This window comes from Physeter macrocephalus, chromosome 4, assembly GCF_002837175.3.
Source record: "Physeter macrocephalus isolate SW-GA chromosome 4, ASM283717v5, whole genome shotgun sequence".
NCBI classification, from domain to species: domain Eukaryota; kingdom Metazoa; phylum Chordata; class Mammalia; order Artiodactyla; family Physeteridae; genus Physeter; species Physeter macrocephalus.
The window spans coordinates 71984656-72012633 of NC_041217.1; the positions used below are offsets into that span (position 1 = coordinate 71984656).

The window sequence follows — 27978 nt, forward strand, 5'->3', positions numbered from 1 at the left end:
GGCTCCGGACGCGCAGGCCCAGCGGCCACGGCTCACGGGCCCAGCCGCTCCGCGGCATGCGGGATCCCCCCAGACCGGGGCGCGAACCCGGTTCCCCTGCATCGGCAGACGGACGCGCAACCACTGCGCCACCAGGGAAGCCCTCCAGGTCTTTTTTTTTTTCTGATTTTAGCCCCTGCTATTCACCAATGTATACCAGGGTTCTGGTCAAGACAGCCTCCTAGATGTCCCACCTCTAAGATCTTGACCCACAGTGTCTTCTCTCTCATGGCCATCTTTCTAGGACTAGCTAAATCTCCCCTATCATCTGAGGCATCCTTGCAAGCATCCAGTCTCACTCTTGGAGTTAGATGGAGCTTCTTCAGACTGGTGGTATCTAATTACTCCCATTTTATTGAAGAGTCAACTGAGGCTCGTAAGAATCAGGTGGTCAGGACTTCCCTGGTGGCGCAGTGGTTAAGAATCCGCCTGCCGGGGCTTCCCTGGTGGCGCAGTGGTTGCGCGTCCGCCTGCCGATGCAGGGGAACCGGGTTCGCGCCCCGGTCTGGGGGGATCCCGCATGCCGCGGAGCGGCTGGGCCCGTGAGCCGTGGCCGCTGGGCCTGCGCGTCCGGAGCCTGTGCTCCGCAACGGGAGAGGCCACGGCAAGGGGAGGCCCGCATACCACAAAAAAAAAAAAAAAAAAAGAATCCGCCTGCCAATTCAGGGGACACGGGTTTGAGCCCTGGTCCGGGAAGATCCCACATGCTGCGGATCAACTAAGCCCGTGCGCCACAGCTACTGAGCCTGCACTCTAGAGCCCGTGAGCCGCAACTACTGAAGCCCTCGCGCCTAGAGCCTGTGCTCTGCAACAAGAGAAGCCACCACAATGAGAAGCCCGCGCACCGCAATGAAGAGTAGCCCCTGCTCTGCAACTAGAGAAAGCCCGTGCGAAGCAACGAAGACGCAACACAGCCAGAAATAAATAAATAAAATAAACGTTTTTTAAAAAGAGTCAGGTGACCAGTCCAAGAGTACTGGGTATGTATAAACAAAGCCCCTGACTCCTGTGCTGTCCCCCGCTACACACACACACACACACACACACACACACACACACACACACACACACACACCACCTTTGGCCTAACACTGACTGGGAGACACTCTGTGTCTGGTGTCAGGAGACCTACGTTCCTCTGTGTCCTCTGAGTCTTTGTAAAATGCAGCTGAGGGGTCCAGCCCTTCACCTTGTGGTTAGACAGTGAAGGCTGCCAAGTGCAAAGCACTGTGCAGAAGTGAGGGGGTGCTCTTGATCGCGGAACCTGCCCCTATCCCAGCTGCACCCTGATTTCACCTGCTTGAGACTCAAACTTCTCGTATTTAAAGAGGAATTAATGATAGCACCTTACTCCTGTGGTACTTTGAGGATTACATAAAATGCCCAATGTAAAGTGCCTTGTACCTTCCTGGGCACATAGCAAAGACTTAAGTAAGTGGTGGCGATGACCCTTGTGTTTAGTTCCAGCAGTCAGTATCACTGCAGCCTGTCTCAGACTGTTCGTAGCTCACAGTACTCACGTCTCCTGACTCAGGCCGCAGTGGCCCGTGGTCCCATTCAGGGAACTTACTGCTGAGTGTCCTTGCCTCCTCCTCCTCCTCCACCTCTCCTCCAGAGGTATGCCCTCACTTCCCCAGCACCCCCGCGCCCCAGGAGACCCCCAGCCCCAGCTCACGCCGAGGTGATGGCTCGGTACCGCTCCAGGCCAGCCGTGTCCCAGATCTGAGCCTTGACAGCGGCGGTGCCCAGCATGACAGTGCGGGTGGAGAACTCAACCCCGATGGTGGTACGGCTGTCGTGGCTGAACTCATTGCGAGTGAATCGGGATAGCAGATTGGTCTTCCCCACGCCTGACTCGCCGATCAGCACCACTGAAGGAGTGGAGAGATAAGGGCTGAGCTTGGAGGGTCTGCCCATCCGAAAAGGGGGGCTGAGCTCAGAAAACTGAGGAGGGAGCCAGGTCTCCTGGCAGAGGCTAGGGTCTGTAACTCTACATGAATGCATCCATCCAGGGGCAGAAGGGCTGAGAGTTTGAAACAGGCCGTGGCCTGGTCTGTTGTGATGTGGCTGCAGAGTCAACCTGCGAATATGGTGATGGAGTGACGTCTATGGGCTGTTTGTGGGTATTGGCATTCAGGGTTGTGAGGTAAGAGGGAGGGTAGGGGCCTGGGGGGAGGTTGCACATTTCTGGGTGGGGGAGTATGAGAACATTGTGCGTGTTTCTATGTATACGAGCTGGAAGGACAAGTGGGAGGTTTGTGTGTCTCTGCGTGGGGAGCAGAGGTGTGAACAGGAGAAAGTTTGGCAGGTGACACGTCTGTGGGTGGGGGGAGAGGTATGGACGTATGTGTACAAGAAGTTAGGATCCAGTTGTCCCCAGGAAGGGGCAGTCTTGTATGGTTAAGACCATGGGACTGGGTGTGGGACCAGCTATGTGTGTCCTTCAGCAAGCTATTATCCTCTCTGACCTTTTTCTTATGAAAAAGTGGTAATAACAATAGCATCTATCTTATGGATTGTTGCAAGAAGTAAATGAGATATTGCCCAGGATATAGTGAGTGTGCAAAACTGTTACTGTCGTTATTGTTGTTGGTAGGCCAGTGCTTTTACCTTTAGGTTTTCAGGGACAAGGATCCACCAGCAGGGCTGTGAAGAGCCTTACCCACCATGTGTGAGCTGGGACTGGGGTTAAAATGTGGGGCTGATGTAAGTATAGCTCATAATCGCACTGGCCCTGAGCTACCCAGGGTGGTTCTGGAAAGGCAGGCAGGCACCCCAGGACTGGACACCACATATTCTGGGTTCTGGTCCCCACTCAGCCTCTGACTATAGCTGTGTGACCCTGAACAAGTGGCTCACCTTTTCTGGGTCTCAGTTTCCCTGTTTATAAAACCTATAAAGGCCCCCTCCAACTTAAAAAAATTCCCTATCTGTTTAGTGCAAGAAAGAGCTGGGAGTTATATGGGTGTGTGTGGATAAGAGGTTGTATGGACGTGTGTGTGTGTGTGTGTGTGTGTGTGTGTGTGTGTGTGTGTTCCTGCCTCTCCCCTACTGGGAACCTCATCCCCATCTCATCCCTCCCAGTGGGTGTGCTCTGAGCCCTATCCTCAGGCCCCAAAGGGGCTCAGGACAAGGGCTTTGGAGTCAGACAGACTTGGGTTTGAGTTCTGACTTAGTGACCTTTTGTAAGCTATTTGCTCTGTGTCTCATCCTCATCTGTAAAATGGAGATACTAATGGTTACCATTTATTGAGCGCCTACTGTGTGCCAGGCACCATCCTGAAGGCTTTACAAATATTAACGCATTTAATCCTCACAACAATGCCATAAGGCAAGTACCATTATCAGTATCACTGCATTTTTACAGGGGGGTTAAATGATTGGCACAGCTAGTGTGGTAAACATGAGCTGTGCTGCTCAGATGAGCCTTCTCGGAAGGACTTGCCCCCAGCCGCAGGGAGTGCAGTCAGCACACAGCCTTCAGCTGTTGGCTCCTTCAGCATCTGCTTCTGATGCAGAGGGCAGCCTCACCTGAGGTCATACCTTTCCTGGGCAGCCTGCATGCAGCGCCCGGGCAAGGAGCGAGGAACTCAGAGCTGCCTGCTCTTGGCCAAGGCTCTATGATCTTTGCAGTGTGACTTCTCTCTCTGCCCAATCCTGCGTCCTGCCTCTTCCTTTCACTGCTGTTGAGCCACAATAAACATCTTACACCCCAAACTTCTCAGCGTCTGCTTCTAGTGACCCCAACCTGTAATAACTCGTAAACAGCAGGGCTGAGATCTGAACTCATGCTTTCAAAATGAAAGATAATTTTGGGGTTGTTATGGTGATTAATGAGCCAGTGGCTGGCACATAGCAAGGGTTCAAGAAACGATAGGAGTAGTATTGCCCCAGTCTACTGCTAACCCTTACTCTGCTCTGTCTCCCTTCCTGGGAAAGATGCCGGGAGTACAGGTTCCCCAACCCCTGGTCGACCGAGAGTCCCAGCTCAAGTGAGGGCGGGGCCGAGGCTGGGAGAGGCAGTGGGGTGGGGTGGCTGGAGGGGGAACCATAGGGCAGCCAGTCCACCCTGCCCTGAAGGAGGTGTGCAGGCGGGGGTGGGGAACACTAGACTGGCCAAACACAGGGGCGAGATAAAGGAGCAGTAGAGATACATGCGGGCTTCCAGGGACAGCCAAGTTGAACCCAGTTCCTGGTATTTGAGCCCAGGAGTTCTATTAGACCCTTCTCCCAATCATTACATCTTCCCTATGGCTTTCTCCAGCGCTATGACGGGATAGATCTATCCTATCTCTCCTTTCCTGTACAGCTGCCTAGAAAGGTGACTTTCTTCCTCTTAAGTCGGCTTGTTTCCCCTTCTCAGGAGGGAATCCTCCATCTCTGGTGCTGCAGTAGCTGACTATTCCTAGGGGTTTGGGCTTCCATTAGGAACAGGGCAGAGGAGCCTAACTTGGCACCATTAAGGGGTGATCAGCATTATTTACTAGAGCATTCTGGCAGCGCCAGTACACAGACCCTCCCCCACTTCTTAGGCTTTCTTTCTTATCCAAAGGAATGATGAGCCCTAGGAGGTAGGTCCTGCTAAGTGATTAAAAAGCAGGAAGGGGCCTCTGGCTCTGTTGTGCTCTTCCTGGGTCTCTCTCAGGCGTTCCTCTTTCTCTATGGACCCCGACTCACCCTTGAAGACAAAGTTATAATCTTCCTCGTTTCTGTTCCCCATCTTGGCTCCGCATGGAGGGCACAGGTGTCTTCGAGGGCAGAGGTGACGGGTCTATGCGTTGGCTCAATGCCCTCAACCCTCAGCTCTCAAGAGACCTGGATCCGCCCTTCCTCTCATCGGGAGTAAAGAAACTTCTGCAGCCAGAGGGATTGAGGGCCGACTTCAGGCTAGCCAGGGCCTAGGGGGGCTCAGCTCTGGCAGGTGGCGGTGCTGTAAGGAAGCTGAGAGGACGGAAGCTGAGAACAGGAACAGTGAGCGGCTGGAGACCTGGGGCCCAGGTGGGTGGAGAGACATGACGTCAGACAGGTTAGACAGGTTGGGTGTCTGCTCTCAGTCTGGGCTCCTGCAAGCAGGCGAGCAGGCTCAAGGGAGTGACAATGGGGGCAGCTTGGACAGGGACAGGACCTTCACAGAACCAGCTGAGAGGACGGAATCCGCGTTGCTAGGTTCCTGGGACCTGTGGCCATGGGGGGCCCAGCCACCAGTGAGTGAGAAATAGTCCCTTGGGGAGCAGGAAGCTACTCGGCCTCCTGCTTTTCCGCAGAGCCTGTGGTGAGGGGTAACTGGGGGCACAAGAGGAAGGGCTGTCGTGAGGAGGGGCTGGGGTCACCCTGCTGCAGTGCAGAGCTCTGGGAGGTGCATCTTAGATATAGCAACTTCTGCCACTCCCTGACAGCCCAGGGCCTGGGATGGGCAGTTTCTCATCCTGGGTGGAGCTGGAACTTGCAACCTACCTGCTTGCCTGGGATGAGTCCCTTCCTACAGCACTAGGAAAGGGGCTGGTAGCTCCCCGTCCAGCCTTGTTCTAAGGACACTGGATAGGGGGAGACCTGGGGCAGAAACAGCAGATGAGGTGAGGGGTCTGAGTGCAGGGACAGGACTTCTGGATTTTTTCTACTCCTTCCCCAGGACCTGAGGCTTCAGAGCAAAGCCCTCCTGTCTGCAAAGGGCTTCCTGATCTGGAGAGGGTCTGTGTGAGCTTGTGAATGCCTGGAGAAGAGGGAAGGGGTGGCCCTTGTAGGCCGCTAGGGGGCACCCTCCCAACCCCAAGAGTAGAAAAGGTGCTCCCCAAGGGACTTCAGGACTGAAGGACACTGAACTCCCATGCCCTGTTTTCTCTCTGTCCAACATGACCCCCACCAGCCCCTTGTTCCTCTCAGCTTACTCCCAAGGTTTTGCCAACAGGTGGATAAGACTCTTCTCTGAGTGGCAGCGGCCAGGTGAGGTCACACCACCGGAGAGGCCAAGGGACCTGAGGCACCACTGCCAATAACCTTTTGGTGTTGGAGGTTGTGGAGAAGGAGTGAGTGGAAAGCCCCTCACTTGCAAAACATGAAGAACCTTATAAGCAATCCCTGCTCCTTCCTATCTCCTCTGATTTCCCCCATCCAAGAAAGAAGCCAAGACACAAGACAGGAGTTGAAGTTTATTCTGGGAAAGAACAAAGTCCCCCCAACCCTCCACATCCAGGAAGGCTTCCCCAGGGGGCCCTGCCCCTCCAAATGGTCATCTCTCTTTTCTGAACCCCTGCTTCCACCAACACCCATTATGATGCTGCTACTTGGGTGAGAGGCTCCTCCAGGTACTGCACCAAGGCCAGGGCCTGCGAGAAAGGGAGGAGAAACCAGTCCCACACAAGGCCTGCCACTAGAGGGATCTTAAATTCAGGTCTACTCCTAATGCCGAGCCCCCAGCCCCCAGCCTCCAGTGTTAGCCCGCACCAGACATGGATTGGGTGACATGAGAACGACTCCGGGAAGGTGGGGATGGGAGTGGACACAATGATGGAGCATGAAGGCTGGGCCCAGAGTTTTACAGGGATGGGCACATACACACCTTGGCCTTGAGCATTCCGAAGCCAACAGTCTCCTTGGCATACATGCACAGTAGAAGGTTGGCCACTCGAGTGATGGCTACACGGCCCTCCTGGTGGGGGTGATATCAGGGGATGTGATGTTCTGCTTGCACCCTTCGCCCCTTCTTTCCCCATGGGCTCTTCTTGAGAGAGACTGTATCTTCCTTACATGTCCTGGGCACAGCAGGAGCTTCTGCTGGGGGACTTTGGCCACAGACCTGGACGTGAAGTTCTGAGGCCATTCCAGCCTCAGCACAGCCACCTACTAACCAAGTTTCCCTGGGAAACTCAATCTCCCAGAAGCTCAGTTACTCTTTCTGTAACCCGTACCTCACTCCAGCTGGTGAATATGCTAATACACAGGAAGGAGTTTTGTATCTGCAAAGGGCTGTCCAGATGGGTGATGTTATTATTATGGTTTATTTTTTTTTTATTATTATTTTTTTTTCGGTATGCGGGCCTCTCACTGTTGTGGCCTCTCCCGTTGCGGAGCGCAGGCTCCGGACGCACAGGCTCAGCGGCCATGGCTCTTGGGCCCAGCCGCTCCGCGGCACGTGGGATCCTCCCAGACCGGGGCACGAACCCGTGTCCCCTGCATCAGCAGGCGGACTCTCAACCACTGCGCCACCAGGGAAGCCCAATTATGGTTTATTATACAGTTATTATCATTATGGTAAGGGGAGAGCAGTAAGCCAACTTATACTTCTCCTCACTTCCCAACGTAATGTTTTTCAAACTGTAGGTTTGGCCCCAGGGTTAACTGACCCCAGATCAATTAAGAAGTTGATCAGCATTAAAAGAAAAAGAAGGGGAATTCCCTGGTCCAGTGGTTAAGATTCGGCGCTATCACTGCTGGATCTCAGGTTCAATCCCTGGTCGGGGAACTAAGATCCTGCAAGCTGTGCAGCGCGGCCAAAAAAAAGAAGAGAAATGAAGTATATTGCATATAGTAAGGGAAGTACTGTTTCATGAAACTTTCGTTTTACTGGACTCTGACTTAAAATATTTTTCTTATGGCTGGGTTGTGGTCAGAACATTTGAAAGCTATCACTCTTATAGCACCAGCTCTAGGGTAGGCACCCTAGGAATCATCAGTGGAACTGGCAGCCTTGGTTAAGGAGTGAGTGAGGAAGAGGTAGGTGGCTGAGTTACAGTGGAAATCCTTCCTGGAGAGTTCACTCTTGGGGCCTTTTCAATGTGGTTCAGCAAACTTTCACTAAGCATCCACTGTGTGCTTGGAACCAGGTGCTGCACCCCCTGTCTCTCTGGGTGCCTCATCTACTAACCTCTCCCATTCTCATGCTACTCCAGCCACTTCAACTTTGTTGATCTCTGCCCAGGCATCATTCTGCCTCAGGGCGTTTGCACTTACTGTTCTCTCTATCAGAAATGTTCTTGGACTTCCGTGGTGGCGCAGTTGTTCAGAATCCACCTGCCAATGCAGGGGACACAGGTTTGAGCCCTGGTCCAGGAAGATGCCACATGCCGCGGAGCAACTAAGCCCGCGAGCCACAACTACTGAACCTGCACTCTAAAGCCCGCGAGCCACAATTACTGAGCCCGCGTGCCACAACTACTGAAGCCTGAGTGCCTAGAGCCTGTGCTCCGCAACAAGAGAAGCCACTGCAATGAGAAGCCCGTGCACCGCAACAGAGTAGCCCCCTCTCACTCCAACTAGAGAAAGCCCATGCGCAGCAACGAAGATCCAACGCAGCCAAAAATAAATAAATAAATTTAAAAAAAAATGTTCTTAACCCAGAGAGCCACATGGTTTGCCAACTTCCTTCAGATCTTTTAGATCTTTGATGAGATGTCACCTTTTCAGTGAGATAGTCCTTGACACAAACATCCTCTCTATCTCACTTCCTTTTTGCTTTTTCTCCACAGCATTTTCAATACCTAACATACTACTTTTTACACTTACATACATACGTTACAAAACATATTTATGAACTTGTTTTATGAACATACATATTTTACTTAATTTAAGGCTTATGTAAGACTGTAAGCTGCATTAGGGCTGTAGTTTTTGTCTGTCTTGTTTGCTACTTTTTCCCCAGTCCTGAGAACACTGCAGGGATCTAAAAATTTGTTGACTGAACAGATAGAAAGGTGAATGAGACAGCTTCTGTTTCCAAGAAGTTCACAGTCTAATGGCCACTTCCCTTTTCTGGACTGCATCGCGTTTCTCTGTAAACTGAAGGGATTGGACTAGGGTCTGGAGACTCTGCCATGCTTCTGAGTCTGTGAATCTCAGATGAAAACACTTTGTGTCTGCATATCACTCTACAGTTTATATCCACCCTTTCATTTGATCACAACAACCCTGTGTGCATGGTGTGGTGATGGGGATTATTGTTTTCACCTTGGAGGTGTGGTAAGAAAGCTCAGAGAGGTTAAGTGACTTACCCAAGGTTCCACAAATGATAAGTGGCTGGCTGAGATCAGAACCCCAGGCAGACCTCAGGTCCAGGACTCCTTTCTCATCACCACTTGATGCATAGGGTCCTGCCTATTATAAATGCTGCTGCAGACCAACTCTTAGTAATCTTCCAGAGATCCTGTCCCTGCCCCTCCAACCATCCAGGGTGGGGTCCAGGTCGCCCCTTGGGGATGCCCTTAGAGAAAGAGGAAGTGGCTCCCTTCTCCATACCATGCAGTCCATGAGGATGAATTTGAGATTGTCTTCATTAAACGCTTGGTTCCCGTTCCGGTCGTAGGCCGCCCAGATGTTACTGGCGATGGCAGCGGTGACCCGGGCGTCCGTATCCCCGTAACCGGAGTAGGCCAACAGAGATCCCTCGTTATTCAGCAGCCTGGCGAAGGAGCAGGAGGGATATCAACGTGCTCAGGACGGGGAGTCAAACGCCTGGGCTCCCATCCTAACTCCCGCCACCGGCCCTTCTAGAAAGCAAGCGTCTGGGCTGAGTGTGTGCTACAACATGCCCCGAGCACCCAGTACGTCGGTTTCTCTTTTCGAGAGGGGCCCTCCAGCCGGTTCACCTAGCTGCTGCCCCCTCTGCCACCTCCTCCCTTCCCCACCCCTCCCTCGGAGAGTCGCGCGCTGCCCCACGCCAGTGCTCGCCACTCGGGTTCTCGGTCCGCACTCACAGGGTGCTCTGGACGCCTCCAGTGTTGGCCTGGCTTAGCACCTGGGTCAAAGCCTTGGGACGCAGCATGCCTGCGGCTCCTATCCCTGGGCTTTTGCTCCCAGATCCCCGAGTTTCCTACTGCTGCCCTCCGCCTGCCGCTTCCCGTAGTCCAGCTGCCCTGCTCCGGAACGCCCTGGGAGTTGTAGTTTTCTGGCCTGGCTTCGTGGTTCTGACTCAACCCCACCCCACCGCGGGGTGCCCTGGGAATTGTAGTTCTTTGCGATTCCGCGAGGCACCCTGGGAACTACAGTTCGCTTTTCCAGTGCGACCACGCGGTTATGGGGGAAAAGAGCGGGAGAAAAAGGACAGAGGCAGTACTGGAAGGACATTTAACCCCCTCGGGCAGATAAAAGTCATATCCGCTTGACAATTCACGATTCAGTAGTTAAAAGAAAATAAAATCCCTATATTTGTCGGGCACACCTTTGGTTACTTTTCAAAGCAAATTTCTACATTATGCACAGTTCTGTGAGATGAGGTGATAGATACTATTGAGGAAACCAAGGCTCAGAAGGGCCACGCAGGCAAAATTCAGGTCTCTAGAACTGTACTTAATAGACTTCGTGCAGGCCACTACTCTCAGGGGAATAAAGTCAATCCTAGAGACAAGGTTTTAGGTGGACATCCAGAAGTGGGAAAATTCAACCTCAAAGTCGGGAGAGGTCTCAGGCCTGGAAAGAATTTGGGCTTCCCGAGAAAGACCAGTTATCACAGGGAACGGAGATAAAGCGGCGACACAGAAAGTCCTTTGTCCCGGAGCGGGACTTAACCCGCGGAGGGCGGGGGCAGCTTTGGGCCGGGTGGACCTCAGCTCGGCTCGGGCGGGCTAGTTCGGCCCCCGTCCCGCAGTGACTGACACGCCCCGCCTCCGCCCCGAACCCCTCGGGGGCCGCAGCCCAGCAAGGCCCTGTCCAAGCTGCTGGACCCCGGGCTCAGTCCTAGGCGGACCCCGCTGCAGTGGCCCCCCCAGTCCGCCCGGGGCGCTGTGGCTGCGGCTGGTCCGGAGGGGGCGGTGAAGCCTTGGAAAGGGGAGGGGAGAGGGGAGTGTTGGAGGCGCCGGAGCCGAGCCCGGACGGCCGGCCGGGCGGGGAGAAGGAGGAGCTGGGGCGGGCTGGCGGGCGGCCGGGTGGCGGCGGCGGCATGGCGGAGCCGAGCGGGGCCGAGACGAGGCCCCCCATTCGGGTCACCGTCAAGACCCCCAAGGACAAGGAGGAAATTGTGATCTGCGATCGAGCCTCGGTCAAAGAGGTAGTACGGGTGGCGGGGGTGGGGGTGAGCGCGGAGGAGGGGTCTGCGAAGAGGGGGGTGGCTCTGAGGCGGGGGTGGGGGTGAGCGCGGAGGAGGGGTCTGCGAAGAGGTGGGTGGCTCTGAGACGGTGGGGCGTACGGGAGGGCCGGGGAGAGGAGGGCGGGGGCCCAGCACGCACTCGGAGGAGCGGAAGGGAAGGGCAGGAGGGTAAGGGGCGTCCTGCGGGGGTGGCCTGGGGGAGCGTGGCGCGTGTTGGGGAAGGGAGGCCGGGGGTTTGCCTTGTGGCCTGGGCTGGGGGCGTGGTGGAGAGTGCGAAGAGGACACCTTGCACAGGGAAGGGGGAAGGACCCTGGGTTTGAGGGGAGTATTCGCCCCAGTTACTGGTCGGGGTTCGAGGCGCCGAGTCAGAGTGGGGGCCGGGCAAGGAGCTGAGCGGGCGGGAGGCGCAGGTTGGGGGAGAGCTCCGGGCTCCTACTGTGCGCCTCAGAGAACGCCCAGCATTCTCACGCCCGGCCAGGGGGTAGGATTTCCCTCTACCCGGATGTTTCCTACTCTTTCAAATCAAGGTGGTTACATTTGATTCTCAGCCCCTCTGGGATTTACACAGTGTGCAGTAGGTGCTCAATAAAAATGTGTTGAATGAGTGAATGAGGGAATATTGCCTGTGTTCACCACCCCCCTGTGGCTGCTCCAGAATTTCACAGAGGCGGGGCTTAAGATAGGAGTCTGGTTGGAAGGGAGGGATCTGGAAGCTGCCTTTGCTTAACAAGTGCACTCTTTTTACTTAGAGTGTGGGTTTGATTTGGTTGGGTTGATAGGGGTGTTGCTGATAGATTTGGGGAGTCTAACTCTCCCCAAGCCAGCCTTTAGTGCCGTCATTGCCCCTCCCCCCACCTTATAAAATGACTACATTCCAGAATTTAAATAATTTTTGCCTGCAAAACTGAATTTGAAATCCGCCCTAATTGAGTGGCCCCATGTGTTTGGTTAAGAGCCTGGGCTTTGATATCTAGACCTGAGTTCCAGTCTGCCCAGAGCACGTTACCTAACTTCTCTGATCCTCAGTTTTCTCATCTTTAAAATGGAGATAATAATTAACATGTATTTCATGGGACTTAGACTCTTAACTAGTGAATAGTTAGTGCTGTTGTAAATGGGCTCTATTTGTTGTAGTTGTTACAAGAACACTGGGAATAAAGAGAGGAAAGAGAAGGCTGAAGGGAGATAGGGCCTGGGCACAAGGCTGTTGAAGGAGTTGGGATGGAGAGAACTGCCCACGTAGTATGCTCACAGGGAACTGGGTGGATGGACTGAAGAAGGAGTGGCAGATAGAAGCAAGGGCTTTCTAGTGTGGGAGACCCTGGCGTAGAGCTGAGAGGAGCTTCTCACTGGTCCACCTCGTTGGTTAAGAAAGGAGCTTCTTATTGCAGCTGGAGGGATGCAGTCAGGACTGCTGAAAGGACTTCCCACGACTAGAGGTGGGAGCAAGGGAATGCAGAGGCTTTGAAAAGAGGCAGGGTCCCTGGTTGCAGGAGCCCAGGCAGCCTCCACAGTGACCTTTGCCTCTTGATCACAGTTCAAAGAGGAAATCTCCCGGAGATTTAAGGCTCAGCAGGATCAGCTGGTCCTGATCTTCGCAGGCAAGATCCTCAAGGATGGGGACACACTGAACCAGCATGGGATCAAGGATGGGCTCACTGTCCATCTGGTCATCAAGACCCCTCAGAAGTAAGTTCAGGAGAGGAGCAGGTCCAGCTTTGGATTGGGCATTTTTTTCCCCATCTGATACTTTCTCACCCATTGTTCAACTGTACATCTAAGGCCTATGCCAAGGCCCAGGAAGTTGGCTCTTGGATGGATTGCCAGGAAGCCCTGTGATCTCATCTGCAGGGGAAGGGAACCTGATTTACCTCTCCCTGCATACCCTGAAGATAGAGGATACTCGCTCCTCTCTTCCTCTGTCTGATTTACTGACTGCCCCCAGCATCACCCTGCCCCAGCCTCAGGGTTGCTTAGGAGGTGGCTTGGGTTAGGGCTGTACCTGCACAGCAAACATAGAAATCATTGTCTTCCCTTTTGTGTTCACTTCAACTAGGATTTTTCTGTCTGTCCTCAGGGTTCAAGATCCGTCTACTGCCCCTGCTTCTTCCCCTTCCACTCCAGACCCAGCCTCAGCGCCCTCCACCACGCCTGCTTCACCCGCCACTTCTGCCCAGCCCTCCACTTCTGGCAGTGCCACTTCGGATACTGGCAGTGGAAGCCGAAGGAGCAGTGGGGGGGGTACCTCCCCAGGGACTGGGGAGGGACCTCCCAGTGCCACTGCATCCATACTCTGTAAGCCTTTAGGGTGGAAAGGCACTGTCCTGTTTTGGGCTGTGGAGTGCAGGAGAGCCAAGAAGAGGGGAAAATATGGTCCCTGCTCCTGATTTGATGGGGATTGGGGACCCCTGGACATAGGTGTCCAGACATTAGTACATGAGCCAAGAGGGAGAAGAAACCAGTTTGTGAGGGCTTCCCAGAAGAGGAGAGCATGGCAAAATGTTAAGAGTGAGGGGAGAAATGGGGCTGGGGATGTGGGGAACCCTGGGTAAAGATATTGGAATTTGGGAAAAAGGTGGGTCCAACAGTAGCCAGTTGGGGAATATTTATTTGCTCATTCAGTAGGCCATCACTGGTTACCCTCTCTGTGCTCAGTATTGTGCCTGCCTGTCAGCCTCGGCCATCAAAGAGGTCTCAGTCTAGTAGGCTCACATCTCTTTGCCAGCAGTGGATCAGGGCTGGGGCTGTGGAAATGATTGGAAAAGGGAGATGTGAGAAGGAGAAGGGGCCCATCCTGGAGACCTGACTTCAGTGGCTCTGGCCAGGTAGGGGAGGAGTCTTGTGACAGACTGTGACCCTGCCCCCTCCCCCCAGCTGGCTTTGGGGGCATCCTGGGCCTGGGCAGCCTGGGTCTGGGCTCTGCCAACTTCATGGAGCTGCAGCAGCAGATGCAGAGGCAGCTGATGTCCAATCCTGAGATGCTGTCGCAGATCATGGAGAACCCCCTGGTCCAGGACATGATGTCTAACCCCGACCTGATGCGCCACATGATCATGGCCAACCCCCAGATGCAGCAGCTGATGGAGCGGAACCCCGAGATCAGCCACATGCTCAACAACCCTGAGCTCATGAGGCAGGTGGGTCTGAGAGAAGGTTGGGATTGTGGAGGACACCTGGTGCCCAGCTGTGCCCTGCCTGGCCTTTTCCCACCTTGTTCTACCTTGACTTGTTCATTCATTCATTCATTCATTCAGCAGCCATGTTTTGAGCCCTGGGGGTACAGTGATGAAAAGACATAGGCCTAGCTTTCCAGGAACTTCTGGTCTCAAAGGGAAGTGGGACAAGTAAGCAGGCTGTTATAATAAAGTGTGGTTGGTGCTATTATAGAGATAGTCACAGTATCCCCTAGAAGCACACAGAAGGGCTCCTGATCCTACCTGGGGCTCAGAGGAGGCCCTAAAGGAAGTGTCACCCAAGCAGAGACCCAAAAGAGGAAGAATGAACCAGAGGAAGAAAAAGAGAAGAGTATTCAGGGCTGAGGGACAGCAAGTACAAAGGCCTGGGAATTAAACATAATAGGAGGATTGGGGAGCATTGTATCTGGACAGGGCCTGGTGGGTAAGGGAGACCCAGGGGAGGTGGTTTGGTGTTGGTCTTTTTTTTGGTTTTTTTTTTTTTTTTTTTTTTTTTTTTGCGGTACACGGGCCTCTCACTGTCGTGGCCTCTCCCGTTGCGGAGCACAGGCTCCGGACGCGCAGGCTCAGCGGCCATGGCTCACGGGCCCAGCCGCTCCACGGCATGTGGGATCTTCCCGGACCGGGGCACGGACCCGTGTCCCGTGCATCGGCAGGCGGACTCTCAACCACTGCGCCACCAGGGAAGCTCTACTTTTTTTTAACCCGTGTCCCCTGCATTGGCAGGCGGACTCTCAACCACTGCACCACCAGGGAAGCCCTGGTGTTGGTTTTTGGGAGCTCCATCTCGTGGCCATCCACCAGGGGACGAGGGTAGACGATCTCAGCAGAGCTGTGGACACTAGTGCTAGACTCACCAGAAGATAAGTTCCAGAAGGGCAAGGATTTGCAAGTGTTTTGTTCACTGCCTAGAACAGTGCCTGGTATATAGTAGTCACTCAATAAGTACTTATTAAATGAACGAATTGTGGGATAAGAGATCAGAATCTTATCATAGACATAAAAGTGTCTTAGAAGAGGCAAGTGTGGAGCAAATTTGGGAAGAAGGACAGGGAAGGCATTCCAAGTTGTATGGGAACAAGAAGGAGCTATGCTCATTTTATCTGTTATGCACTGCTGTCCCCTAGAGCTGACATAGGTTACCCCCTCCTTATTGAAAGTGAGCCATTGGTCCCAAGAGAAAGCCCCCATCCTGTTTCTCAGATTCAGTGAGGCCAGAGACCTGGGGTGAGATCTAGAAGGAGTTGGTAGCATTGTCCCAGCTTGAATCCTTTCCCTCCCCAACTTGTCATTTACCAGGCAGACCAATCTGGCCTTGAACCCTGTCTCTACCACTGACTGGCTGTGTGTACCAGGCAGTGAGTCTCTGAGCCTATTTTCTCATCTGCTAAATAGGGACAGAAATACCTACACGGGATGGTTATTGTGGGTATTAAATGATTTGAATTCTGTAAAGTACTTAGCCCAGTGCCTGTATGTCGTAACTGCTGAGTAGATGTTAATTTTCTGTTTTGCTTCTTCTTTCTCATGTCCTTTCTTATTCAACTTCCTTGTGCTCCCTGACACTTCTGGGGATCCTCTGAACCTGAGGGAGGGAAGCTGCTGCCCTCATCCCATCTGGGATCATTGCACCCCCAAAAGTCAACCAGAATACCCATAGGGAGGCAGGGTTAGAGCCAAGGTGACAGTAGAGGAAGGAAGTCCAGTTCGCCCTACTCCCTGCCACTATGGGTCAGTTCCTAGGCCCTGGACCCTGGTCCTGATGCAGACCTCCTCATCAGGGCCCACTCTTTTCCAAGCTTGGTGATACCCTGGTTCCAGGGCCATTCTCTCTCTTTCCCTTTTCCACCAGACGATGGAGCTTGCTCGGAATCCAGCCATGATGCAGGAGATGATGCGGAACCAGGACCGGGCCCTAAGCAACCTGGAGAGCATCCCTGGAGGGTATAATGCCCTCCGCCGCATGTACACGGACATCCAGGAGCCCATGTTTAGTGCTGCCCGGGAACAGGTGGGGCCAGGGGCTGGGCTGTGGGAGGGAAGTCTGGACTCAGGATTACCTACCCCAGACCCAGGCAAGACTGAGGTGCTGTCTGCTCCTCTTTCCTTCCCTAGCCCCCTGAGGGTGGGCCTTGGCTTAAAAGTGGTTCTCACGCTGCATAGACAAGGATGGTCCAACTTGGCATGGGACTGAGGCACTAGGGCAGAAGATAGCAGAGTTCCCTAGGGAAGTGGGCAAAGGGTAGTATCCAAGGGATTTGACATTGTTCTGACAAACTTCTTGCACCAAGGGCTCAAAGGTTGTGGGGCAGGCCTGGGGTCAAACAGCCAGGCCTAGCACAGTGTGTCTCAAGTGTGGTCCACAGATCACCTGCATCAGAATCACCTGGGGAGCTTGTTAACCATGAGATTCCTGGTCCCCACCTTTGAGCTACTTATTGAATCAATCTCTGGAATCAAGTCCTGGGAATACGCACTTTAAAAAAGGCTTTAAGAATTCTTTCCAAATATACAAAAAGTATAGCATTCTCTTGTATCCCTGTGGCCCTAAAATGTTGCCATATATAGTTTCAGTGCCTTTTTGGGTTCTTTTTTTAAAGTTTAGCTTACACTAAATACAGTATACATTTACCTGTTTCAAAACTCAAAAGTTACACAGCGTAAACAAAAGGGTATTTAAAAAGTATAGAAAAGTATACAAGCTCAACAAAAGTATAAACAAGGGATCCTGCTATTTCCATCTCCCAGCCACCTCTTTTCCACCCCAGAGTTAACAAATGTTGTTAGTATTCTGTATGTTTTCCTAGACCTATTAAACATTAGCAAATAAGATATTACACATAGAATTGCAGCCTTCACATACCCCTCCCCCATCTTATACCTCTCTTTCCCTCTCCGGAGCTAACTTACCACCCTGAAGTTGGTGTTTGTCATTTCGATTCTTTTATTACCTATGTATGAATCCATAAACAATCTGTGGCCTCGTTTTGCATATTTTCAACCTTATAGAAGTGGTATCATGCTGTTCATATAATTTTAAACTTGTTTTTTAAAAAAATCTAAAAATGTTTTATTGAAGAATAATATAGTTGCAGAAAGGTGCACATATCGTAAGTGTACAGCTTGATGGACTTTCACAGACTAAACGCCCCGCCATCCCCAACCAACACCCAAGTGGGAGGGTGGGGCCTCACATTCCTTCTTCCTTGTGGAAAGGAAAAAGCACCATATCCTGAGTGGCCCGTGCTATCCCAACGGATTCCTTGTTCATGCCGTCTCTGCCCTACACCAAGTCTCCACAGATGAGTGTGCCTTGTTGACCCTGTCCCTACGATGATGCCACATTGTCTTAATTAAGTCTGGGCATCAGGTAGGGTGAACCTCCCCTCTCCCCTCCAGCTGATTCTTCACCATCATCTTGGTTATTCTTGGCATTGCTCTTTCAAATTTTAAAAAGTGCTATAGGGATCAACTGTGAGTTTTTAAAGAAATTAATTTATTTTAAGTTTTATTCTATTTAAGTATTTAATTAAAAATATATATCAAAGTAATGTATGTACCTGGTTAAAAAAAAAATTCAAGTAGTTGAGCAAGGCTTTATAACAAGCACCCAGCTAATTCTGATGTACTCTAAGGTGTGTGAACCACTGGTTCAGCTAAAAGAACGTTTGGCATCAACAAACCTGGATTCAAATACCTGCTCCATCATACTTCAGTGGTGTGATGTTAAGTGAGTTGCTTAACCTCCCTGAGTCTTCACTTCCTCATTTGCAAAATGGAGACAATGTGTTATAGCAGTAGTCTCAATCACTTTGGTCTCTGGACCCCTTTATTTTTTATTTAATTTTAAAAAAAAATTTTTTTTTTTTTTTTTGGCCACACCGTGTGGAATGCGGGGGTCTTAGTTCCCCAACCAGGGATTGATCCCGAGACCCCTGCAGTGAAAGCTCGGAGTCCTAACCACTAGACCACTAGGGAATTCCCGTCTGAACCACTTTATACACTTAAAAATTATTGAGGACCCCAAAAGCTTTTGTTTTTGTGGGTTAGGCCTATTGATATTCACTGTGTCTGAAATTAAAACTGAGAAGTAAAAAAAAAATTATTTGTTAACTCATTTAAAAATAACAATAAATCCATTATACATTAACATAAATAGCATATTCTTTTGAAAAATGACTTTATTTTCCAAAACAAAACTTTAGAGGAAAGAATGGCCTTGTTTGACTTTTTTGCAGATCTCTTGAATGTCTGGCTTACTACAAGACAGCTGGATTCTCAGATCTGCTTCTTCATTCAGTCCGTTGCAATGTCACGTGTTACGTAGCCTTTGGAAAACTCCACTGAATACTTATGAGAGAATGAGAGTGAAAAAGGCAAATACCATCTTAGGGTTATAAAAATGGTTTTTAAACCTTGCAGGGGTCCTAGGACCACACTTTGAGAACTGGTGTATTAGAGGGATATTGTAAACATTAGAATAAATGGGTCAGGCACATAGTAGGTGCTCAATAAATGGCAGCTATTATCACTTTTGGGAGTTCAGGGAAAGAAACTCAGGCCTTAGGGTGTATGGGGAAGAGCAAAGCAGGACCCAGAACTAGGTGGGTTTGGATGCTAGGCAAGTTACCTGAACAGGAAATCTGAAACGTTGACAAAGACTGAAACTGTGGTGCATGAACCCTGGCCTGCAAGCCCTGTTATCTGAACAGGCATCCGGTAGGGTGAAGGAACCATAGCTCAGAGCAGGAGAGTCCTTGGTCATCCCTGGTCCCCATGACCCACTTTGGATAAACAGGAAAAGTGACTGGATACGAAACTCCATGGTGGGGAGGGGCTGAGGCTGCTCAGGTACCTCCTGCGTGGGTGTTGGCGGGTCCAGAGGGAGGACACGTGGGTGCTGCCGTGGGCAGCCCACCATATGGTGGGGTGCAGACCCTGAGACAATCCTGGATAACATAGATGGGGGCCTGGTGCTGAGGGGGACTGTTTAGCTGAAGCAGCCAGTCTGAGGAGATAGGCTGTGGGGAGGGAGGGGAAGGAGGAGATTACATGGAGGAAGCAACAGAAGGAGGAGAAGACCTAGGGAGGTGTGCTTAGCCAGAGGTGTGCCCACTAAGGGGCTCCATTGTGGTGTGCCTGGATGGACAGAATGCCACGTGGGGGACCTGGGGGTGAGGGAGAGGGTTCAGTGGAGTTAGTCTTAGACCAAGGTGGCTGGAAAAGGGAGAGCTAGAGGCAGATCGGGGTCGAAGTAGAGAGCCAGCTCCCATCGAGCCAATAATTACCTATTGAGCACCTACTAGTGTCAGGGGCCAGGGGTGCAAAGGTGAATCTGACAGTGTCTCTGCCCCTTAAGAGCTAAGGAAAACAAATATCTCACTACACAATGGGAAAGGTTTGTGTACAGTATTGATACTATAGAGCACAGAGGAGATTAGATACCAAATATTTAGAGCCACCAGGGGAGATATTGATGTTTCCAGTTATCTGAGGGGTTCAGTCATCCAGTCATCAGCATCAGGCAGCTCCCACCCTGCAGGATGAGGGTGAAGTTGCCCATTGTGGGGCTAGAAATTGACCTGAGGACCTCCAAGGTTTTAGATCTCTCTCCCTTTCCTGGGGAAGGGGAGGCTATTAGGTGAGAAGAAAGAAAGGGCCTAGCCCTTAAGGATTTGTTTCAGTCCTTAACCCAAAACCTTTCCCTCCTCCCAGTTTGGCAACAATCCCTTCTCTTCCCTGGCCGGGAACTCCGACAGCTCATCCTCCCAGCCTCTGCGGACTGAGAATCGAGAGCCCCTCCCTAACCCCTGGAGCCCCTCGCCCCCCACCTCCCAGGCCCCCGGGTCCGGTGGGGAGGGCACCGGAGGATCGGGGACCAGCCAGGTGCACCCGACAGTCTCGAACCCCTTTGGGATCAATGCGGCTAGCCTGGGGTCAGGTATGTCCTAGGGTGGAAGGAGCTTAGTGGGGTCACCAGGGCAGTCCCTCTGCCCCAGGACTGAATGGGGTTCACACTGCTGCAGAATATTGAAGACAGAGGTGAGACTGTATTGAAGCCACAGAGGGGGCTCTGTAGCCTGGAGTAGTGGCTCGACCCCTCAGGGTAAGGGTTGGTTCTGGCCCTGTCCTGATGTCCCTAGGAGTGACCTAAGTAAAGGCTCATGAGTAAACCAGGCCCCACTTCCTAAGCTCTTTCAACACTGCTGGTACTATCCAGAGTAAATGGGTCAGACTGGGAATGGGGTGTGGGAGAGGAATCAGGGGGCAGGTAGATGTGGCCTGGGGCAGACGGATGTGCAGAGCTGCCTTGTACAGAAGTGCAGGTTATGCACTGCACAGCCTTGGGAGATGCCCCATTTGTCTGGACTATGACTATACATATGGCTCTAGGGATGTGTGGTAGATGCTCTGATTTCTCTGTACCCTGGGGAGCATCTTGATTGGGAAAGTCCCTTCCCCTCTATGTGCTTATTTCATAAATAAGGTACTTGAACCTGATCCATGGTTTTAAAATTGTACTTCTGAGTCTTGAGGGCTCTGGCCCATCTCCAGGACGAGGGAAGACCAAAAGCGAAAGGCTCCAGACCTCCTGCCCCAGCTCCAACCAGACCACTGACATACTTGGTTTCCAAGTGAGATTTGGTTTGAGGAAAGGGTCTCTGCTGCTTAGACAAGTTTGAAAACCATTGAACTGGATGATCTTTAGTCAAATCCTTTCCAACTCTGACATCTGACCTGTGGCAGGAACAGTCCAGAGGGCCATGAATCAGACCCAGCTTGCAACTGGCTAGTCCTTAGCAGAGTAGTTGGGGAAGGGGCCAGGACAAAGCTGGGTGAGATGACCTCGGAGTCAAGAGAGACTTGGACCCACGCCCCAGTACTTGGGTGCCCATTTTACTGTTGCCTTTCTGAGTTTTGTAACCACTCAGTGCCTGAAGTAATGTAGATTGAAGTGAGGCATCTGGTTTCCATCTGGACCCCTTTTCTCTTGTTTTTTCCTTCTTGTCCTAGGGATGTTCAACAGCCCGGAAATGCAGGCCCTCCTCCAGCAGATCTCTGAGAACCCCCAGCTGATGCAGAATGTGATCTCAGCCCCCTACATGCGCAGCATGATGCAAACGCTTGCCCAGAACCCCGACTTTGCTGCTCAGGTATGGAACTGGCACGAGGGGAGTGTGTTGGGGGCTGTTGCTTGTGAAGATCAAAACACTCTGGAGCCAGACTGCCTGGGTTTCTGTATTGAGCTCTGCCACTTCTCAGCTGTGTGAGCCAAGCAAGTTATTTAACCCCAGTTTCCTCATCTGTAAAATGGTAATAACAATAGTTCCTGCCTCAGAGAGTTGTGAGGGTTGAGTTAATACCATAAAGTGTTTAGAACATGGCATGGCACGTAGTAAGCCCTACGTACTCGGAAATGTTAGCTATCATCATCCTCGTCAGACCGGCTCCTGACTCTCGTCCTCGTCCAGAGTATAGTTCCATTTCCTCTCACTGTCCCACTTAGGCCTTCAGGATACTTTGAGAGCCTTGGAAAAGCTGGCCAGATTTCCTGCAGTGGAGGGGGTGCCAAGGGAGATGAGGCCGTGGGGGCATTCTGGGGGTGGGTAGGCCCAGGCCTCCCCTACTGCCTTCACCCTGGCAGATGATGGTGAACGTGCCGCTCTTCGCGGGGAACCCCCAGCTGCAGGAGCAGCTCCGCCTGCAGCTCCCAGTCTTCCTGCAGCAGGTGAGTGAGGAGCCTAGAAGGGCAGAGGTTGAGGGCCGGGGTGGACCCCGAGGCCCAGTGGGTGGAACTTAAAGGAGGGGCCGCGCTTGGCTCTGGACTCAGGGTCTAGGCTGCCTCCTGTCTCCTGGCACCTCCTGTTGCCTTTCTCTGATGTTTCCCACCAGATGCAGAACCCGGAGTCACTCTCCATTCTTACCAATCCCCGAGCCATGCAGGCACTGCTGCAGATCCAGCAGGGACTGCAGACCTTGCAGACCGAGGCCCCCGGACTGGTACCCAGGTGAGGGTTGGTGGCAGGTGGGCAGCAAAGTTCTGGCTACCCCTCCCCCTCAACCCCTTTCTCTGCCACTCTCTGAGCAGCCCTTGTGTCTCTGAGGATGTTTTCCTGTTCCTTCCAACTGCTTTTCCTTCTGGATCTCACATTGCCATCCGTTTCTCAGAGGCCATCTCCCACCTCTTGGTCTCTCCTGCCTGCAGCCTTGGCTCTTTTGGGATGTCCCGGACCCCAGCCTCCTCTGCAGGTAGCAACGCTGGGTCTGCGCCTGAGGCCCCCACCTCCTTGCCAGCCCCGCCAGCCACATCCTCTCCAACAGGGGCCTCCAGTGCTCAGCAGCAGCTCATGCAGCAGATGATCCAACTTTTGGCTGGCAGTGGAAACTCACAGGTACATGGGGCAGCGGGGCTGGCGCTGGGACCCTGCAGTGTTAAGGGTGGCAGTAGAATGGAGACAGCAGAGCAGGCTTCGGAGTCAGGCAGACCTGGCTTTAGTTCCTGGTCTGCTACTTTCTAGCCTTGGGCAAGTTACCGATCTTCCGTAAGTTTAGTTTCCACAGCTGTGAAATGGAGATGAGACTAGTAATGGCACTTACTGGGTCAGCTGGGTACTGGTCTATGTGCCTTATGTATAAGAGTTCATTTACTTTATTCTCCACAACATTCTTGCCAGGAAGCTATTATTATTATTTCTGTGTTACAAAAGGGGAAAACTAAAGCCCAGAGAGGTTAAGTGGCTTGCTCAGAGTCACATATCTAGTAAGTAATGGAGCTAAAATTCAAACTGAGGCATGCTGGCTCCAGAATTTACACTTTAACTACTGTTACACCATTTCTGCTTATATCAGAGGACCCTTCTAATAATTAAAGTAGCCTCCCTCTCTGAGACAAGAGAGGATTCTGGGAGGTGAGGTGACCAGAGCCCTGGGCCACATAGTCAAGGCCTGGGGTTTGGGGGAGGAGCAGGGATGAGCCCCTTAACCCTTCTATGGCTTCTGTGACTCATCTGGGAAAAGCCTTTCAACAGGAATATAAGTGTGCCCAGCTCTGTGCAAGGCACTGAGGGGGCTGGATGAAGGGATCCCCAAGGCCCAGTCCAGCTTAAATTGTGTGGCCCGTGATGAAAAACAGCACGGAGCATTGGAAACGGCTCTTGTACTGTGTGTTGGGGGCCTCTGTGATTGCTGGGCTCCTTCCAGATCTGAGTCTTCTGTTCATGATCTAGGCTAGTGCCTCCTAAACATGCCTTGGGGAAAACATTTCCAGGTGATGTTTATAGGAGTGTCAAAAATGAAAAGCCTCTATTTTGTAAATAACCGTGTTTCGTGTTTGTTGATTGGTTAAACACAATTAACAGGTTCTTGCTTTCCTGGGGCCCTTCTCTGACCTTTACTATGGCCGTGTGTGTGATGACTGCCAGGAAGGAGGGGGTTTGGAGGTGGTATTTATCAACCACAGAACATTTGGCTTTTGGATTTCCTCTTAACATCTTCAGAGTGTGGATGGAAAGCAGTTGGGAATATAGGCTGATCTAGGCTTATCCATTACTTCTAAATCTTAAGAAAGATGCCCCCCGCCTTATGATGACACAGTTGTTTAGTGACTTGGGACACCGGCTCCTTGGCCTCTGTTTGCAGCTCACCGACCCGTGCCCCATTGGTTGACTCTGAGGATGTCTTCTCACCATTATAAATGCTCAGAATCAGATAGGCCCCCTGGGGTTGGGTTGGTCCTGTGCCCGCTTCAAAAGGCCTGTCCCCTCCAGGTGCAGACGCCAGAAGTGAGATTTCAGCAGCAGCTGGAGCAGCTCAACTCCATGGGCTTCATCAATCGTGAGGCCAACCTGCAGGCCCTGATCGCCACGGGAGGGGACATCAACGCAGCTATCGAGAGACTCCTGGGCTCTCAGCTGTCCTAATCCCTCAGCCTGTGCCTCCTGCCTCTCCCGTCCCTCGATGCCAGCGTTTGGTTCTTACCCTCTGCGGCTTGTCATCCCTTCTGTCTTCTCCCTTGTCCTCTCCAGACGGCAGGGTGACTTTAGAGGCGTGGGCCCTAGCCCCGTAGCTCTGAGAATTCCAGTTTTACTTCTGCACCTCTTGTAGAACCTTCTCTCCTGGTCCTGCTCTAGCAGAGCTATTTAAACAGTTCTCACAGTTTTGTTGATTGGCCCCTCCTCCTTGGCCCTCCCCCGCCTTCACCTTTGCAACCTTCATACTTCTCAGTGGCAGTGCAGAGCTGAAGGAGGAACCGACTCTCTGCTTTACTGGAACAGGGTCTTCTGTCTGTACCACTAGGGTTTTGCTTGTCTTATGTTTACTTTTGGTAACTCTTCCTTCTTTCTCTCCCCCATCCCCTCCCATCTCCAGCCTAACCCATGCTAGACTTCCATACTCTGAAGGAGGGGCAGGTGAAACAGGCTGTGATTTTCCTCCACACCCCCTGTTCTGTTCACTTCACCCAGCACTTTTTCATGGGGTCTGTTGGGACTTCCAGAGGAAGGAAGATGCCTGTTCTCCCTGTCTGAAGGGAGAGGTGAGACACAGCCCTCTGGAGCACGAATTAACAGGCCCTGGACCAGCCCAATGAGGGGAGGAGGGAATGAGATTTTCTGGAGGAAGGGAATCGGGGAAAGAGCCTGAGTAGAGGACTTGGAAGTTGGAATTGACAGTTAGGGAATGGAAGCACTAATAGTTCTTTTAGGCCGGAGAGTCCAGGCTCAGGCCTGGCAAAGGAGACTTAAGAGATGTTAACAGAATTTGAGTTGAAGAAAAGGGCTCAATGAAGCTAAACAATACGGCTCACAAGGTGTTATGTTGGTTCCATTTCCGCAAACACACATGCTTATATATATACACACACACATTTCCATGAACCCAGGACCTGTCTGTGTCTCCAGGTACCAGTAATTTAAGCTCCCCTCAAAAGACATAAAGAGGATTGGGGTCTGTCTTAGCAGTGGGTGTGTGTGTATGGGGGTGGGTGCATGCACGCACACATGTGCATGTGAGTTGAGTGGGAGGGTGGATCCCTTGTTGATTTCTGGTTTAGAGTTTTCTCCCACCAGAGAGAAGTAGGCAAAAGGGCCAGTCTAGGTCAGGAATAAATACAGCCTGGAGAGCTAGATTCCCTGGGCTTCTCGATGCTGGGTAACCCAAGGGTAGTGTGGGTACCTCTTCTGAAGCTGTCAGGGATGTGACCAGCACCCTTATTACCCCTCCCCTCATTGCTTCGGGGAATAGTAGGGGAGGAGTCTTTCCCTCTAGAACCCCTGGCCTTTGGTGTCTTAGCTCCTGCCCTTTGAGTTTTCACTGTTTCCCTCCAGGCCAGAAAGTTCTATTTGAGGAAGGAAAGGAGAGGGCAGCAATGATGCCTTTGATCTGGAATTGGACATTGCTCTATTGGAGCACAGAGGAGGCTCCTATCACCTCCTCTCTCTGCTACTTAGCCCAGCTGCTTGGAGGACCCATTGCTGGGAATATGGAGGCAAGAGGAGCAGAATTTTCTCCAAGTGGGAAAGGGTCCCAAGCAGTCCAGAGAGGATGTCTGTGTGGCTTTCCCTCCCTACCTCCCCCAACTCCCACACTGGCCTTTGTAAATAAATGGTGTGGTCTTTGTTGTGAGGGTGTCTTGGTGTTTGTTTTCTGGGGGAGAGGAGGCTGGCTGAAGACAACTTCTTGGTTTTAGAGGGCTTTTGTAAAGTGGGATCTAGAGGAATTTGAAGTTGGGTTCCGTTACCACAGGTGTTCAGAAACATCGAAGATAAAGGGGTAACTGAAGTTTAGAAGTGGGAAGGATTGCTTTCTTCTACTCCCCATCGCCAGACCGTAAGTTATCAGATCCCACCCCTGCTCCCCCATAGGTCACGGCTGGGAGAAGAATGTATGAAAGGTGCTGGGAATATGGCTAAGTCCTTACTTCCATCCTCTGATCTTTTGGCAAGACTGCCCTCTCCTTACCCCAGGGAAAACGGCCAAAACCAGAGAAACCCTTGAATCCAGACCTAATGCAAGTGGAGTTTAACAGTTATTAGTCTTGCGCTCTGAGGTTAAACCTAGCTCTACCACTAAATATGTGAATTTAAGGATGCCTTTTCATATGTATGCGGTTTTATCTTTTGTGTAGTGAGGTTATGGATTAGAGCTCTGTGATATCAGAATAAAGCGAGTGGGAGGTTCCACTTCTGATAGTGGTAGGCTGGATGTTTCAGACCAGCACTCTCAGAAATTTTAAATATGAAAACTATCAAAAAATCAAAGGGTTAATAAGATTGGCTGGGAATCCAGAGAGAAAAGAAGGCCCTAAAGGCTGCCTTTGCCCAGGGGGCTTTTCCAGTTGGGAAAAGGCTGCTGAGAGGCTAAGCTGTGGTTTTGAGGGCCTTGAAGGATTAGGAGCTAGAGGAACAAAAAATTGGAATCTGGGGACAGCTAAAGATAGGGATGCTGGTAAAGATCCACTTGGACTAGGAACCCCTAAGGATGAATCAGAAGTAAACCAGTCCTCATATTCTGCAGCCTAGTGTCCCAACATTCTGGGTGGTCCAGAAATTCTCAAGTCTCAAACTTGGAATAAGATGATCCCAGATTGCTAGTATCTCCAGATGCTTGGTAGAAGCAAGCAGAAATCTCAAGGAACTTAACAACAACCTAGACCTCAAAAGTATTGTAATTAATAATTTTTCAAATATAACATCAGCCACAATAAGAATTAGTCAATTAGTCGAGCTCTTGAAGAAATAAGGCAATGAAAACTAAAGCAAGCAAATGACAGACCAAAAAAAAAAAAAAAAAGGAAATGACAGACAACAAATAGACAATTCCATATATTGGAGTTATACAGAAATGAAAACAACTGCTTAGTATTTCAAGAAGATAAAAGCGAGGCTTGGAAATTTCAGCAGAGACCTGAAACTACACAAACAGACACAGCACAATTGGAAAAGGACCAAATAGAAATTTTAGCTAGAAAAATAAAATAGATGAAATTAAGGTCTCAATAGATGGGTTTAAAAGCAGATTAGACATAGCTAAGGAGAGAATTGGTCAATTATAGAAACAGAATGAACCTTGGAAAAATAAGAGGATGGAAAATACAGAAGAGACAGTAAGTTGGGCTAAATTATGCTTAATTGGAGTCCAAGGAGAAGAGAGAAAGGGGAAAAAGCAATCTGAAGAAATAGTGTCAGAATTATCTATAACTGATGAAAACCATCAAGTCACAGATTCAGGAAGCCCAATGAATTATACTTGCACTCTGCAAAAAGGCAAAAGCAAAAAGAAAATATTTTAAAGCAACTTAAGGAATAAAGATGGTTTATCCTCAATGGAGCAACAGACTACTACTTACATCTCAACAGCAAAACTGGAAGACAGAGGAGGGAATGCTATCTTCCCTATGCTTAAAGAAGGTAGCTGCCCAGTGAAAATATCTTTCAAAAATGAAAGTAAAATAAAGATATTTTCAGACAAAAACAGTCCACCACCAGCAGTCTCACATTAAGGGAAATTCCAAAGGGTAATCTTCAGTCATAATAAAAAGGAAAAAAAAAATAAAAGGAAGAACAGTGAAAGTGGTATATATGTATGTAAATCTAAATAAACATTGACTGTAAAACAAAAATGATAATGTCTCATGGTGTTAAAATGTATAGACAAGGAATTAAAGTGCGTGACACACCAGCATAGGAGTCAGAAAGGCAGTGGTAAATGGAGTTGGAGTATACTAAGGTCTTT

The 27978-nt window shown here is 51.1% G+C and overlaps 3 protein-coding genes across 4 annotated transcripts in view; 1 reads left to right on the forward strand and 2 right to left on the reverse strand.

Moving 5' to 3' along the window:
* RAB25 (RAB25, member RAS oncogene family) overlaps positions 1-5006 on the reverse strand; it is a 7862-nt gene extending 2856 nt beyond the window's left edge. Inside the window, exons 1-2 of the mRNA XM_007110377.4 lie at positions 4717-5006; positions 1715-1910 (exon numbers count right to left, since the gene is read on the reverse strand). Of these exons, the coding sequence (XP_007110439.1) occupies positions 1715-1910; positions 4717-4759 (239 nt within the window). The 5' untranslated portion in view covers positions 4760-5006. The remainder of the gene's footprint in view (positions 1-1714; positions 1911-4716) is intronic.
* Positions 5007-6168: 1162 nt separating this feature from the next.
* LAMTOR2 (late endosomal/lysosomal adaptor, MAPK and MTOR activator 2) lies at positions 6169-10002 on the reverse strand. Of its 2 annotated transcripts, XM_028488094.2 has the most exons (5): positions 9726-9883; positions 9268-9430; positions 7987-8046; positions 6596-6685; positions 6169-6362 (listed from the first exon to the last, which is right to left on the reverse strand). In XM_028488094.2, the coding sequence occupies exons 1-5, from the start codon at positions 9791-9793 to the stop codon at positions 6306-6308; spliced, it is 438 nt and encodes a 145-aa protein (XP_028343895.1). In that variant the 5' UTR covers positions 9794-9883; the 3' UTR covers positions 6169-6305. The 2 variants fall into 2 exon arrangements, with proteins under 2 accessions (XP_028343895.1, XP_007110440.1); XM_007110378.2 differs by lacking the exon at positions 7987-8046 and having other exon boundaries at positions 9726-10002.
* An 870-nt stretch (positions 10003-10872) lies between these two features.
* Positions 10873-25888, forward strand: UBQLN4 (ubiquilin 4). The gene is made up of 11 exons (XM_007110379.3): positions 10873-11014; positions 12591-12742; positions 13131-13348; positions 13928-14190; positions 16100-16258; positions 19963-20188; positions 21262-21401; positions 21893-21976; positions 22141-22256; positions 22454-22640; positions 24015-25888. Exons 1-11 carry the CDS (start codon positions 10907-10909, stop codon positions 24165-24167), a joined length of 1806 nt encoding a protein of 601 aa, XP_007110441.1. The 5' UTR covers positions 10873-10906; the 3' UTR covers positions 24168-25888.
* Positions 25889-27978: the final 2090 nt, after the last annotated feature.

What these genes read in the sequence shown, in the direction of transcription:
- LAMTOR2 (XM_028488094.2), bottom strand. Translation starts at nt 9,793, where the DNA reads ATGCTGCGTCCCAAGGCTTTGACCCAGGTGCTAAGCCAGGCCAACACT. An exon ending in TCATCCTCATGGACTGCATG is followed by an intron (nt 8,047 to 9,267) that starts GTATGGAGAAGG and finishes CTGCATTGGCAG; the next exon opens with GTGGATTCTGAACAACTGCG. An exon ending in CATTTCTGATAGAGAGAACA is followed by an intron (nt 6,686 to 7,986) that starts GTAAGTGCAAAC and finishes CACCCCCACCAG; the next exon opens with GAGGGCCGTGTAGCCATCAC.
- UBQLN4 (XM_007110379.3), top strand. Translation starts at nt 10,907, where the DNA reads ATGGCGGAGCCGAGCGGGGCCGAGACGAGGCCCCCCATTCGGGTCACC. An exon ending in ATCGAGCCTCGGTCAAAGAG is followed by an intron (nt 11,015 to 12,590) that starts GTAGTACGGGTG and finishes TCTTGATCACAG; the next exon opens with TTCAAAGAGGAAATCTCCCG. An exon ending in TGCGGCTAGCCTGGGGTCAG is followed by an intron (nt 20,189 to 21,261) that starts GTATGTCCTAGG and finishes TTCTTGTCCTAG; the next exon opens with GGATGTTCAACAGCCCGGAA.